The sequence below is a fragment of the Sorex fumeus genome, unplaced genomic scaffold (genome assembly GCF_029834395.1).
Source record: "Sorex fumeus unplaced genomic scaffold, SorFum_2.1 ptg000051l, whole genome shotgun sequence".
Lineage (NCBI taxonomy): Eukaryota > Metazoa > Chordata > Mammalia > Eulipotyphla > Soricidae > Sorex > Sorex fumeus.
In genome coordinates this window covers 11,540,680-11,556,260 of record NW_026606108.1, presented here as the reverse complement: position 1 = coordinate 11,556,260, position 15,581 = coordinate 11,540,680, and the positions used below count along the sequence as shown (strand labels likewise).

The 15,581-nt window shown below is 46.6% G+C and overlaps 1 protein-coding gene and 1 pseudogene across 2 annotated transcripts in view; one reads left to right on the top strand and one right to left on the bottom strand.

The window, feature by feature from the left end:
* PDE6A (phosphodiesterase 6A) overlaps positions 1-15,581 on the bottom strand; it is a 66,749-nt gene that overhangs the window by 1,586 nt on the left and 49,582 nt on the right. For both annotated transcript variants that reach the window (XM_056124597.1, XM_056124598.1), the window contains 3 exons: positions 3,068-3,131; positions 2,742-2,816; positions 730-813 (listed from right to left, as the gene is read on the bottom strand). In XM_056124597.1, coding sequence (XP_055980572.1) covers positions 730-813; positions 2,742-2,816; positions 3,068-3,131 — 223 coding nt within the window. The remainder of the gene's footprint in view (positions 1-729; positions 814-2,741; positions 2,817-3,067; positions 3,132-15,581) is intronic.
* LOC130032924 (40S ribosomal protein S25-like) lies at positions 10,478-10,855 on the top strand (annotated as a pseudogene).

The window sequence follows — 15,581 nt, the reverse complement described above, 5'->3', positions numbered from 1 at the left end:
TCACACGGAACCTCCCCACTTCTCCCCACACCACTCCATCCATCACTTCCCAGGCTAGCCCCTTTGGATGCCCCAGGCAAGTCAGCTCCCTCTTGGGAGCTCCCAGCCCTCTTTCCCCCCTCCCTCCCTCAGAATATGCCCCTGCACCCCAAGATGCAAAGCACTAAGATGCACAAGTGCTCTGTCAAGAGGGTTGGAGAAGTCTCTTGCATCTACCTAGCTCTAGAGGGGCGCTTTGAACACAGCCTGGGTAGTTAGGAAGCACCTTACTGCTTCTGAGTTGCAGAAACTCTTGGGCATGAGGGTGGTGAGGGTCCTGAGTGTTGAGAGGGGTCTCCTGGTAGGAAGGGGCCCCCCTCTCCTCCCACCTACCCTGGCTATGGCCTGGTGTGGGTCACTAGAGAGCGGCACGCCCACAGACTAGGTTGTGACCACGCCTGGAAGAAGCCTGGACCATCTCCCAGCCAGTGGCAGGGACAGTCCCGGACATTTAGCCTGTGGCTGCAAGTAGTTTGCCAGGTCAGTCCTCTCAGGAACTCAGGGGCCCCTCTGGGAATGCCCCACACCCTTGGCAGTGACCCCAGCACAGGGCCTTTTTGCAGAAATGCCTCCTTAGAGGAAAAGCACTTGGACAATCCCACCATTGTCCCTGGCTGGGGGCAACATTTGTGTTGGCATCTCAGATGTCCTGAAATCATCAGGTTGGGCCTGAGGAAGCACAGGGCCTACCTTGTAAACAAAGGTGCAGACGAAGTCGATGAAGCCCACCTGGAGCTTGGGGAGTTCATCTGCCTTGTTTCTGTCCATCATGGGCTGCAGAGGGAGAGAGTGTCCACTGCTTGATCAGGGCCCCCATCAAACCCTAAACTCAGCAACCTTCCAGTGAACATCTTAGAGGTTTGCAGGAAAAAGGGCAATAGAGAAATCTACTCAAAGTCCCCAGAAGGATGCAACCCACTGTGTGGACCTCAGCCAAAATCCAGAATGCTGGACACACGACACAAGACTTGCCGTCTTCAACATATGAAACTCTCACCCCTGAACAATAAACCAGATGTCACTGCTGCTTAAGTGATTCAAGAGACATGACAATGAGGAACTGCGCCTTGACTGGATTCTAATTCAAATAACTCACTGCTTCTTATTACTCAAGCAGGGAAAATGAGCAGAGACAGGTGCTATCAAAGGATCATTGTTAATTCCACGTGATGATGCATTGTGCTTGTGTATGTATGTGGAGGAGTGATGGTGGGTGTTTTATGTTCTTGTTTGTTTGGTTTGGGGGCCACATTCTGCAGTGCTCAGGGGTTACATCTGGCTCTGTGCTCACCCACCTGGCTGGCTTGGGGAACTGCATGTGGTGCAGGATCAAATGTGGCTCAGCCACATGGCAAGGTAATGACCCCACCCCTGGTACTATCTCTCTGGTCTCTGTTTTAAGTTCTTATCCCAGAGTTGAAAACTAATTATGGATGAAATGACAATGCCTGAATCGTACTTTTCTATACTTTGTGCCAGAAAGAAAAAAAAACACATAAAGAGCATGAATAAGTGGAATGGATGGATGGATCAAACCAGAATGGTAGATGGTAATGAATTAATTGTAATGGTAACAAGTTGACTGAAGGGTGGTCAAAGTTTATCGACAATTCTGTCTACCTTGAACAAAGTCTAAGAGAAAAGAGACACAAATCTGCAGCTTGCTGTTCAAGTTCAAGAGGCTGTTTGGGCCAAGGATGTGGCTCAACAGCCCGGAGCTCTTGCCTTGCCTGGGTTTGAGCCCCAGCACCTCATGGACCCCCAAGCACTGAGCCAGGAGCAGCCCCTGAGCACCGCTGGGTGTGACCCCCAAGTCAGAAAGAGTCAAAAAACAAAACCAAAAGACATATTGGTTCTTCAAAGCCCCCCCCCCCCCCGGCCTCTGCATTCACCACAGATCCCTCTCACATCTCCATGGAGTTCTATCCCCTGTCCCCTTCCCCATTTCTGGCCTGTCTCTCCCTCCCTGCCCTAGCTCAGGCCCTTGGTGGCTCCTCTAACTGGTCCTCAGGGCCCGAGGATCCCAGCCAAGCTGTCATCTTGGACAGTTTCTTGACAGCTCCTTCCAGCATGCTCCGTGCTGCAGGAACAACATCAGGAGACCTGTTGGTCTCGGCAGAGGTGAGGAAGCTGAGGATGCCTCTGTGGGTTCCCAAGCTCCATCAGGGCCCAGATGCAGGAGGGCATGTTGCTGAGGCCAGCCTGGGAGCTTCTAGGTCCAGGCTTCCCTCATTTGTTCTCAAGCAGCAAGGCAGATGGCGCTCCTGGAACCACACTCTTAGCAGAGGGCCATCTTGGGCCAAGGACATGGCTCAAAGGACTGAAGGCTGACTTTGTAGGCAATTGGGTTCCTGACACCACTTGGTCCTCCAAGCATCACCAGGAGTGACATTGAGCATTATGCTGGGAGTAGCCCCTGAGCACCATCAAGTGTGGCAGGAGAAAGAAAGAAAGAAAGAAAGAAAGAAAGAAAGAAAGAAAGAAAGAAAGAAAGAAAGAAAGAAAGAAAGAGAGAGAGAGAGAGAGAAAGAAAGAAAGAAAGAAAGAAAGAAAGAAAGAAAGAAAGAAAGAAAGAAAGAAAGAAAGAAAGAAAGAAAGGAAGGCCATCTGCATGGCAGGGTCCTCCACATCCTTTGCTGAGAGACACAGTTCCTCCTCAGGACATGCCCCAACCCCACGGGGAGACGACCCACTTTACTCACGATGGGGTTCTGCTGCAGCACCTCACGCTCCAGGTCACCTTGTTCCCAGAACTCAGCAGCCACCAGGAGAGCTACCTGCAACAGGCAACCCAGCCCAGTGCGGTCAGTGGGACCCGCATCCTCCAAGCCCACTGGGGCTTCCAGCCCAGCAAACTGGAGCGCTCACCCTGCATGCCCCCGCAACTTCATTTCACTGACAACATGGTCCCCCAGTGACCTCGCTGTCTTGGTAAAGCAGGATGGGGGCGCAAAGCGGCCACCTGCAGAGTGCAGTGGAGTTAAGTCCACTGCCACCAGGACAGGGAGCGGGAAAGGAGGGACCGTACCTTGCTCTGTACTTCCCAGGGCTTGGTGATGGCTGAGAGGTCGCACGCGGTCATCATCATGGCCCTGGGCACAAAGATACCAGCCATGAGTGCAGAGCCAGTGAAGGAGCAAGGCTGCTTCACTCCACCCGCCTCTCCAGCTCTGCACCCCTTTGTCTGGCTTTTGTTGTTGTTGTTGTTGTTGTTGTTATTTTTCTTTTTTCTTTTTTGTTCTTTGGTTTGGGGTGGGAGGGGCGGTCATACCCAGCAGCACTCAAAGCTGACTCCTGGCTCTGTGCTCAGGGATCACTCGCCACTCTGTGCTCCGGGATCACTCCTGGCAGTGCTCAGGGGACGGTGTGGGGTACTAAGGATCAATTCCTACCCACTGTGCTTTCTCTCTGGCTCTGTACCCCTTTGTGAGTAGAGGAATCACCCACTCCTACTGTGTCTGAAGGTCCGGCTTTGGCGTCAAAGGACGTGTAAAGCCTGCCTCTGCAAGGATAAGACTGATACAGAGAGATTGCATCTACTTCTCAAGGCCTCAGCTTCCCTCTCTATACTAACAGACCCACACGTATGTAAAACTCTTGGCCTAGCACCCACACAATGCATGTGTGCTGGTGCTCTGGGTATATGCATGAAGGTCATCACTGTCACTCTCCTGGAGCATTTTACACATGTCACCTCTGTTGCTCTGTTCCCAGCCTCTCCCAGCTGCCTTCTCTACTATCCAGAGTAGAACTGTGTGTCCCAGCCACCCTCTGGCCACGACATTTCTCTCTGGTCACTCCCAGAACTGTTGGTGCTACCGACAGGGCATATCTGTGGGAAGGGCCAAAGACACCACTGTGCTAAGCTGTTTTGCTTCTCTCCCAAGAACAGCTCATATCCCTGTTGGAGGTTAGGCCGCAATCCCCTTTGAATGGTGTCTGGGACAAGGCTTGATGTCGGGGGGGACAGGATTGGGGAAAGATCTGCTCTTAGAGGGACCTCAGGAAGTGGGTAGGACCACAGGGAGGTTCTGCCTCAGGCAGAAACAGCAACAAAGAACAGAGCAGTGAGCATCAGACACTGAGAAGCTTCAGGTTGGCACACAGTGGCATGGCCATCCAAGAGAATATCTTGAGCACTACCTTGGTTGTTCAATTCTGAGCTGGCATCGCAATGGGTACAGATGAGATGGGGAGTGGGCATTAGGACCCCCTGGAACTTCAAAGACAGGCAGGAAGGCGGTCAGAAACCTGTAAGAGGGAGGACAGGGTCCCCCTGACCTGTGGGGACCAATGGATGGGGACTGGGGTGGTAGAGAGGGTTGGGGCTCTGAACCCAGCTTGCTCCTGAACTGTGCCACCAGTGGCAGGGGCCAGGATTATGAAAAAGTAACAGTTTTCAATGCCCTTGAGTGAGTAAAGCCCACAAAAGTTGTTCCTTAAGTAAATTTTTGTTTGTTTGGGGGCCACACTTTGACCTGGTGTTTCTTAGACCTTCCTCTGCATAGCACAGCAGAGTAATAGCACAGCTGGAGCAATAGCACAGTGGGTAGGGCGTTTGCTTTGCAGCGGCTGACCCGGGTTCGATTCCTCTGTCCCATACAGAGAGCCCGGCAAGCTACCGAGAGTATCCCACCCGCACGGCAGAGACTGGCAAGCTCCCCATGACGTATTCGATATGCCAAACACAGTAACAACAAAGTCTCACAATGGAGACGTTACTGGTGCCTGCTCGAGCAAATCGTTGAACAACGGGAGGACAGTGCTGCAGTGCTACTCTGCATTAAAGGCTCTGCATTTAGGGATCACTCTTGGCAGGACCATAGGGGGTGTCTGGGATTGAACCCCAGTCAGCCATCTGCAAGGCAAATGACCTCTCTGCTAAGTAAATTAGTTTTCTGAAACCTCTTAGAAATCCATTCAGTGTTGCATGTAAGTGTCATGGGCATGTAAGTGTCATGACTGTGACCTGCTTTTTCCATAAGAGAGATACACAGGGGTCCCTGGGACATGCTCTTCTCTGTAAGGGCTTCCAGGTGCGCCTTCAGGAGGGCACCAGGTGCTGACCCTTCTTGGCTGGAAAGGTCATATGATGATCCCTCCCAGGGCTGGGGAATTTCTCCGAGTGTTTCATAAACAGAGCCATGATGTGTGCCTGACCAGTGTGCCTGAGGACACCTAGGCATGGGCAAAGGCTCCCCAAGCCCCTGCCCTCCAGTCCCACCCCCATTAGGGGCTAGGGCTGGGGTGCCAGTCTAGACACTGGGAATTCAGACATTCCTGTAGCCTGTTATCACGGGAAAGGAAACCGGGTCGCACGTGCTCTCCGTTGCTTTGTCAGAGGTCACCACGCTGGCGAATAAAGATCTGCAACCCATCAGGCCATTTCCCAAAGAGCCTGCATGCACTTACCAACTCTGGGATGTTTGGGCAATTCTCATCATTTCAGCCTTTCTCATTATTATGACTGTCATGAGGATTTGTGACCAGGGATCTTTGATTTTACTATTGCGCTTGTTTTAGGTCACCATAAACTGCACCCACAAAAGACAGTGAAGTAGATCAATAACTGTATGTGGACCTGCTCCATCCGCCGGCAATTTTTCCATCCCTCCATCTCCATTTCCTGGGGCTGCCCTATTCCTTTAGACACAACAATGGAGAAATAAGGTCAATTAGGACCCTGCCTGTCAGGTGTTCATGGGAAACAAAGCATCCCACATTGCTAACTTTTTTGTTTGAGGGGAGGTCATTGAGGAAAACAGCTACACTGAGCAGAAAATGAGAGGAGACAAAGAAATTTGCTTTCTACTGGAAGAAAATGCCACTCAGGACTTACAGAGCCAGAAAGGAGACATTGGTGTCTGGCTTCAAAGCGTAAAGGACAGGCTGACTCTTGTGTTAGGGGTGAATGGAGCTGTTGACTTAAAGCCAATGTTTATTTACCATTTTTGGGGGGGAGAGGACCAGAACGTTTATGTCATACCTGGCTGTGCTAGGGGCTTACTGAAGGCTCTGTGCTCAGGGATTACTCCTGGAGGCGCTAGGGGAACCATACGTGGGGTATGAAATGGGATCGGCCACAAGCCAGGCAAGTGCCTGAGCCTCTGTGTTATCATCCTGATCCTCATTTACTTTATTGAAAACCCTTGCTTATGGCTCTTAGAAATGATGTGAAATCTACTTCATTCACTTGTAAAGTGAGATCATCATCTTTGACTGGAGCCTGTGAAATTCTGCTTTGGTGGGTCCAAAACAGTCCAATGTTAGCAGTTTGTGATGGTCAGTGAACTGCACCTGCCCAGTCATCATTGTGACCATCGCATAAGATGATTTTCAGTTCCAGGATGCAGTTCAGTGGCAGAGTACTTGCTCCATGTGGAGGAAGCCCTGGGTTCAAGCTTCTGCCGTCCCCCCACCCCGTCGTCCACCCTCAAGGCAGATATCTCTTTCACTTAGCTGGGAAGCTTGTGGCACTGATCCCTGACTCCTGGCTCACCCCAGAAACACCCCAATCAACCTGTGCAGGTATTCAGACACACCCTAAAAGTACACCTGGCCTGGAAATTGTGGTCTGCTGGATCAGGCCAAGCAGAGCTGAGCAAACTGGCAGCTTGGAGATATGTGTGTGTAAGAGGGTTGAGTGGCTTGAGTTTCAATCCTTCATGCTCCACCAATGCCCAAGTAACACAGGCAAGTTACTCTCCTCAGTGGTAAAACACAAAACTCCTGGGCTGGAGCAATAGTACAGCAGAGGGAATGATCACGCTGGCCAAGAACTGAGTATTAAAAGTAGGTTAAGTTAGGGGCTGGAGCAATAGCACAGCGGGTAAGGTGTTTGCCTTGCAGCCGACCCGGGTTCGATTCCCAGCATCCCATATGGTCCCCCGAGCACCGCCAAGAGTGATTCCTGAGTGCAAAGCCAGGAGTAACCCCTGAGCATTGCCGGGTGTGACCCAAAAAGCAAAAAAATAAAAAATAAAAAACAAAAGTAGGTTAGCCTGAGAGTCACTTCTAGTGATATTCTTTTTTTTAATAATTAAAAAAAGTTGTGTCCATAAATTTGTTTTTCTTTTTACTTTTTTATTGTCTAGTGATATTCTTGATAACCTTTCAGTATCAATATTGCAAACCACAATACCCAAAAGGTGAGAGAGAGAGAGAGGGACAGACAGACAGACAGGGACAGAGACACAACGAGAGAGATAGAGACACAGAGAGAAGAAAAGTGCCTGCCATAGAAGCAGGCTGGGGACTGGCAGTTGGGTGATGGGAGCGAACCTGGGGACACTGGTGCTGTGAAATGTACACTGGTGGAGGGATGGGTGTTGGGACACTGTATGACTGAAATATAATCATGAACAGCTTTATAAGGGTCTATCTCACAATGATTCAGTAAAATAAATAAATAAATGCAGATAAAAAGAAAACAGCAGATAGGATGAAGCTGATCTGGGTTTGATCCCTGGCACCACGTATAGTCCCCCCAAGTCCTGCCAGGAGTGATCTCTGAGCACAGAGCTAGAGTAGCCCTGAGCACTGCCAGGCATACCCCTCCACCCCCTCCCTCCAAAAGACATGTATACATCTTTGTTGACTGCAGCACTCTTCACAATAGCCAAGATCTAGAAACAACCCATATATCCAATGATAGATAAATAGGTAAGGAAATTGTGGTATATACACAACAGAACACTTCTTGATTATAAGAAAAGATGAAATTTACTTTGTTACAACATGGATGGAACTAGAGTGAGTCATGTTCAGTGAACTGTGTCATAAGAAGGACAAATGCTGGCTGATCTCACTCATATGTGGTGTAAACAAAACTAGGGAATGGCAAGCGTCCAGTGAAAACAAATCTTTGGACTCTGATAACAGATTTGAGGTTACCAAGCAAGGGAGTGGGGGAGAGGGTGGAGGAGGCAGAGGGATGAAATAGATTATAAGTGACATAGTGACTGTGGTGGAGGGCTTGGGGCATTTTTGTGGTGGTGAAGGTGCAGAAACTTTGTATATCAAAAACATAAATATCGAGAGTACTGCAAACCATGTTGCCTCGTAATTCGTGAAATCATTTTTTTTAATAGTAAGTAAGTAAGTAAGTAAAGGCCCTCCCGTTGTTCGTCGATTTGCTAGAGCGGGCCCAGCAACGTCTCCATTGGAGACTTTGTTGTTACTGTGTTTGGCATATCGAATACATCACAGGTAGCTTGCCAGGCTCTGCCGTGCGGGCGAGATACTCTCGGTAGCTTGCCGGGCTCTCCAAGAGGGGCGGAGGAATCGAGCTCGGGTCGGCCATGTTGGCTGCGTGCAAGGCAAACGCCCTACCGCTGTGCTATCGCTCTAGCCCTTTTTTTTAAATATTTTTTTAATATTTGAGAGATTTTCATCTGGCATAGGTGGTATAGACTTTTTTAAACCTCTATTCACCATTAAACATAGCTATAAAAATAGATATATGAATGAATATTTCTCTCCTTTTTATTGTGAAAGTAGTGGATCTCCAGGGGTGAAGTATTAAGGTAGTCTGAGGGTCACTTCTAGTAATTCTCAGACCAAAAATGCAGGTGCTCACAGCTCGGATGCTTAGGGTTGGTGGTCCTAGTGGCCACTACACCAGTTGTGTTCAGGGAAGGGAGACACACAATGTCAGGGATTGAATGAGGACCTCATGTATGTAAGACATGTGCTCCAGACCTTTGAGCTATCTCCCCACCCTATGAATGAGTATTCCTTATTGCTAACTTGAAACAGAATTCAATATCTGTCTTATGTCTTCAAAACTAACAGGATGCAAGGATGGGAGAGGTTCCAAAGCAATACCCAGGAAGTTTGGGGCCCTCTTGGCGATATTCAGCAACTAACACCATTCAATACTAGGGCCCAAACATGGGGAGTTCCTTGGATCCTTTATTTGTTCTTTTTTTTTAAAAAAAAATTTTACAGGGAGGCAGAGAGATAGTATAGCGGATAAGGTACTTGGCTTGCACGTGGCCAACCTTGGTTCAATCCCTGGCATCCCATATGGTCCTGGGTGCCCTGCCAGGAGGTCTTGAACACAGAGCCAGGGGTAAGCCCTGAGCACAGCCAGGTGTGAGCCCCCCAAAACTAAAGTACATAAATCAGTAAGTATAAAATGTTTGTGTACGTAAATGCCATTAATTAGAGACTTTGAGAATGGAAGGGATTTTGCTACAACAATGTCACTTAATTATTTGAGCTCTTTCAAATTAACTTTAAAAATCAGTTATTCTGATTACTATATAAACTAAAACCTCAATTAGATTCTCCCTCAGTTTTGTTTTAAGCAAACATTCAAGTCATTAGAATAATTGGCTTCCTCAATTTCTGGGAAACATGCCATAAGATTTGACCAAGACTTCTTATGTGACTGCTAATTACACCCCTGACACTTCCCTGACACACTTGAATGCAACCAAGATATTCAAAATGGTTTAGGTAAATTAAAACATTATTACTTTTAATATATCTTTCCAATGTTAGAGTTTTAATAAAGATCATTTATCTGATAACAGTTTTTAACTATGTTTTTATCAAATTCTAAAACTGAAGATTTGATTCATTTAGTTTATGGAAACATTTGCCATATTACTAATTGAAAATACCAGCTTGTACAGTCAACCAAAGCAAGAAAATTTTGACTTGTTTCTGCCAGAAAAAAAATATGACTTCGTCTTTCAATTCAAATAAACATGTGATATCTTTATTCTAAAAAGAAGATGAGGTTTGGGGTTGGGCCACACCTGGCGTAAGCCTGACTTTGAACTCAGAGATCACTCCTGAGGGGCTCTAGGGACCATATGGGATGCCAGGGATCAAACCCAGGTCAGCCACATGCCAGGCAAGCATCCTATCAGCTCTACTATCTCTGGGCCCCAATTTAAAAAATTTAATGCGAAGAAAAATAGAAATGAATATAGGAAGATTATATGATAGATCATAGGACTTATCACTGATGCTTCTTTGTCCTGATATCGAGGTTGTCCCTAGATAATGGTATAGTCTCTGAAGTAATATTGTTATATAAAAAGTTTCTTAGCTCACGGTGATTCAATAAATAAAAAAATTTTTTAAAAAGTTTCTTAGGTCCTGCTGCCCTAGTTGCACAATACAGAAAAAACATTCTTTTTTTTTTGCTTTTTGGGTCACACCCAGTGATGCTCAGGGGTTACTCTTGGCTCTGCACTCAGGAATTACTCCTGGCGGTGCTCAGGGGACCATATGGAATAAATACTGGGAATTGAACCCGGTTGGCAGCGTGTGCAAGGCAAACACCCTACCCGCTGTGCTATTGCTCCAACCCCAGAAAACATTCTTCTTTAGTAATATTTTGCATTAAAAAAAAATAAAAAGAGCCTTTTGTCCGACATCTTAGCGCGCTTGCGGAGCTGGCTGCTGCCCTCCGAGCTTCACAATGCCTCCCAAAGATGACAAGAAAAAGAAAGATGCCAGAAAGTTGGCCAAGAAAGACAAAGACCCTGTGACAAATCTGGGGGCAAGGCAAAAAAGAAGTGGTCCAAAGGCAAAATTCGGGACAAGCTCAATAACCTCGTCTTGTTTGACAAAGCCACCTATGACAAGCTGTGCAAGGAAGTCCCCATCTAGAAGCTTATCACCCCTGCTGTTGTGTCTGAGAGGCTGAAGATTCGGGGGTCCTTGGCCAGAGCTTCCCTTCAGGAGCTTCTTAGTAAAAGATTTAATAAGCTGATTTCAAAGCACAGAGCTCAAGTAATTTACACCAGAAACACCAAGGGTGGGGACGCCCCAGCTGCAAGGGAAGATGCGTGAGCAGGTCCCAACTGTATATTTTGAAAAATAAAAACTTTATTAAGTAAAAAAAGAAAGAAATTAGAGTCAGTACCTTCCTTGCACACAGCCAACCCAGTCTCCATTTCCAGTACCATATAAGGTTTCCTAAGCCCCACCAGAAGTGACCCCTGAGAGTCAGGAATGAGCCCAGAGCACTGTCAGGTATGGAGAAGGAAGGAGGGAGGAAGAAGGAAAGGAAGGAAGGAAGGAAGGAAGGAAGGAAGGAAGGAAGGAAGGAAGGAAGGAAGGAAGGAAGGGAGGGAGGGAGGGAAAGGAGGAGGGAGGAAAAGAAAGGAGGGAGGGAGTGAAGGGAAGGAAGGGAAAGGAAGAGAAGAAAGAAAGAAAGAAAGAAAGAAAGAAAGAAAGAAAGAAAGAAAGAAAGAAAGGAAGGAAATTATAAGACACCCAGTGCAAAGGTTACAAGCCGTTCATCTTGGCACCCACAGTGACTGTTCTCAGTGCAGACAGTGCACAGACACCCCGGGTCACAGCCTTGAGTACTCATTTCCTAAGCCACAACTGAGGGTTAACAATCAAAGGGCTGTTATGCATGCTTTGTATATGGAGAGGCTAAGTCTCATCCCCAGTACCACAAAGTTCCTGAACTCCACCAGGAGTGAGTCCTGAGCACAGTCATCAGGAGTAGATACTGAGTATCACCAGGTGTGACCAAAAAAATTACAAAACCAAACCCAAACCAGAGGCCCAGCAGGGAGCAGACACACCCGAGTGAGTCCCATCCCTCAGACACATCCCCAAACTGGTACTGACAAATACAACCCCGACCCCCCACCCCAGTAGCTACAAAGATCAGTGAGCTGAATAGCTGTGATTAGGATACATGTGACCACACTCTTGTTATTGCTCAAGTCAACTGGACCGTGAGACAGCAGCCACCATGAACCTTGGGCAGGGCTCAGACCAGTTAGACATTAGCACTACAGCAGCTACAGGACAAGGTGCCTACAAAGTCACACAACTCAGAACCCTGGGCACCAGTTTATCCTTGCAGACATTGAAAAAAATTCTCACAAGACATCTGAGAATTTAGGTCACAAACACTAGCCTAATATTGTGACTAGGAATATTGAGAGTTGTTCAGGCCAGCCAAAACTCAGAGTTCCAATCTTAGCTTCTGTGAAACACCAGGAATAATGAAAACATGAAGGAATTCAGCTGTATCAATGGATGGGGACATAAGTCCAGAATTAATCCTCAACAACATCAGAACACTCTAAACTGCTCAAGAATGACCTCAGAGCAACAATCCCTTCAATGTTCACTGAGTCGAGGAAATGTTGGGAATCAATAAACTCAAAGAAATGAAACAATGTCAAACAGAAAGAAAGGAGCTAAACGAAACTGTAATAAGACTCAACAGCAAAATGGAGGAAGCTGAAAGTCACACAGTATACAGCATAATCAGTAAAGAAGTATTAGAAAAGAGCTTTTGAAAACTGAAGAGAAGAGCTGAAGAGATATTACAGGGTTAAGGCATTTACCTTGTGTGCAACCAACCTTGGTTCAATCCCCAGGACCCCATATGCCCCTCCACAAGTACCACCACGAGTGAACCCCAGCACAGAGCCGGGAGTAACCCTGAGTAATCAGGTGTGTGCACCCTGATCCCCAGTGTAGAAAATTTAAGGCATATTTGGCAATAAAAGGAGCATTCTATTTCCCCGATGAAGCAATACAAGCAAGAGAAGAATGGAATGGTACATTCAAAGTACTGAAAGAAATGACCCTCCACCAAGAATCCTCTACCCTCCGAGGCGATCACTCAGATTTGAGGAAGGATTTAAAAAAAAATTCTCAGGGGGCTGGAGAGATAGTACAATGGTTAGGGCACTAACCTTGCACGTAGCTGAACCCACGGTTCATTTCCCCAGACCCTATGGTTCCCAGAGCCCACAGGGAACGATCCCTGAGTCAGGTGTGAGCTATTAGCACCTTCAGGTGTGGCCCCAAAACCCAAAATAACAACAACATTCTCAGACAAACTACAGCTGCAAGCATTTGTAGCAACTAAACCAGCTCTGCAAGGGATAGTGAATGGTGTCCTGTAAAAGGTGAATGGTAAAAACAACCAAAATACTCATAGAAAAGATGGACACAAATTTCTGCATATTGATAATTTCTCTACATGTAAATGGACTGAACTCTCGTATCAAAAGGCAAAGTAGAGTGACACTGAAATGAAATGAGCTTCATTTGGTGTGGCCTCAAACCCAAACCAAACAAAAAAGGCAGAAAGAGGCTGGAGGGGTCAGGAAACCCAACCTAACCTTCTGTTCTCAGAGACAGACTTGAACTCTTGTGATAAACACGGGTTCAGAATTAAAGGTCACAAAACAGTTGTACGGGTTAATGTTAGACCTTTGAAACGGAGAGCTGAGGATTGGAGAATTAGCACTGTGAGTAAGAGTCTCTTAAAGACTGGGCAATAGTGGACCTTTTGGAAAGATATTTACATCTAAAATTGTTCCTTACAGATCTGTCCTGACCTAAGCCTGTTTTCTCTCCTCAATGAGGAAGCCTTAGCTCTGCATCTCTTTGTTTGGTGGTGGTAGTGGTGGTGGTGGTGGTGGGGGGGGGGGGGGGGGGTTTAACATATACATCTTAATACCATTTTTAATTTAAAACCGTATTTATGTTCTTTTATCATTTAATGTTTTTACTGTAATTTTGGTGGCCTTAATGATATAACAGTAGGTAGGCTGCTTGCCTTGAACGTGACCAACCTGGGTTTGATCCAGGCACCCCACATGGTTCCCTACGCCTGCCAGGAGTGATCCCTGAGCATACAGCCAGGAGTAAGCCCTGGTAATTATTGTCAGGCATGACCCAAAACACAAAGAAAAAAATTTACTGTAATTTCAATAGCATGATTACATAACTTTTATGGTTTCAACGAACAAAATTATAGCACCTTCACCATCACCAAAGTTCCCCAGACCCCCGACTCCCACCACCATACCACCTCTAATTTCCCTCTTCCTCCCTCCCCCCCCCCCCCCATTGCTTGGTGATCTTTCTTTCACAAAGGCCAAGGGTCTGTCTACATTCAATAGTGTCCTCTTTTGTTTCTCTATATGAGTGAGGTCATATGGTATTTGTCTTTCTCCCTCTGACTTACATCACTTAACATAATGCCATGCAAATTGCAGCAAACTGAAAGAATTTGTCTTTTCTTCTACTTTCATGGGTATCTTCTGAGTATACACCACGACTTCTTTATCCAATCACTTGTCATGGGATATTGTGGTTGTTTCCATATCCTTGCTATTGTACTAGTTAAGTTTTTCTTTTTTGCATGGGGGGCACACCTGGTAGTGTTTATGAGCTGCTCCTTACTCTGTGTTCAGGAGTGACCTCTGGCAGTGCTCAGGGGACCATATGCAGTGCCAAAATTTCAAACCAGGCACTACGCAATGCAAGTGAGCACCTTAACTCCAGTACTATCTCTCCAGTTGTCTGGCTTAAATATTTTTTATTATGGTAATAGGGTCACAATAATATTGAAGTTAGTGATGCTGATGTACAAAGTTATTGCACCAGACCCCAAGGCCAAAGTGTCCATGACTCTTCCACCCCACCCCATCACCTCCAGTTTGACATTCCTTCCCTCCCACACCTCCTTGCATTATTTCTTGATGACACTTGATGGTTTGGGTGCATCCCTCAGCCTCCATCCATGTCCTCCAGACTCTCCACCTTATGTTTCATGTTACTTCCCGGCAACCTACTCATTCCCTTCATCCCCTTCCCTCCATCCATGTCCTCCAGACTCTCCATATTTCCAGGCAACCTACTCATTCCCCTCAACCCCTTCCCCCAAACTTGATACTTGCAGGTCTATAGTTTGGTATCTAAGAGTTTTATTTGTTTTTTGATTGATATTGCCTATACTGGGCTGGAGCAATAGCACAGCAGGTAGGGCATTTGCCTTGCAAGTGGCCAACATTGCCAACTCAAGTTCGATTCCTCCGCCCCTCTCAGAGAGCCCGGCAAGCTACCAAGAGTATCTTGCCCACACGGCAAAGCCTGGCAAGCTACCCGTGACGTATTCAATATGCCAAACACAGTAACAAGTCAATGTTACTGGGCCCACTGGAGCAAATCGATAAACAATGGAAGGACAGTGACAGTGACAGTGATTGTCTATACCCTTTATTTGTTCTCTATATACTACTTATGAGAGAGAACATCCCATATTTGTCCTTCTGCCTCTGGCTTATTTTGGTCAGCACAATGTCCTTCAGTTCCATCCAAGTTGCCATGAACTGCATAACTTTATTTTTATGGCTGCATAGTATTCCATTGTGTTTCTGTAGCATGACAACTTTATCCATTCATCTCTTGTTGGACCTTCGGGTTGCTTCCAAATCCTGCCTATCATACTAAAAGCAGCAATGAATATAGGTGTGCATATATGTTTTTGAATCAATGTTTTTGCTGGCTTCTACAGTGATTGAAGTCCTGACCTTGAGCTTTTTTTAAAATATGAAAACAATAAAAACTTGTGTGTTGGAAATAATTTTATAATTTCTTTTTTCTTTTTTTTTGGGGGGGGGGTACACCCAGCAATGCTCAGGGGCTATTCCTGGCTCTTGCATTCAGGAATTACTCCCAGCAGTTCTCAGGGAACCATATGGGATACTGGGTATCAAATCCAGGTTGACCAAATGCAAGGCAAGTGCCTTCCT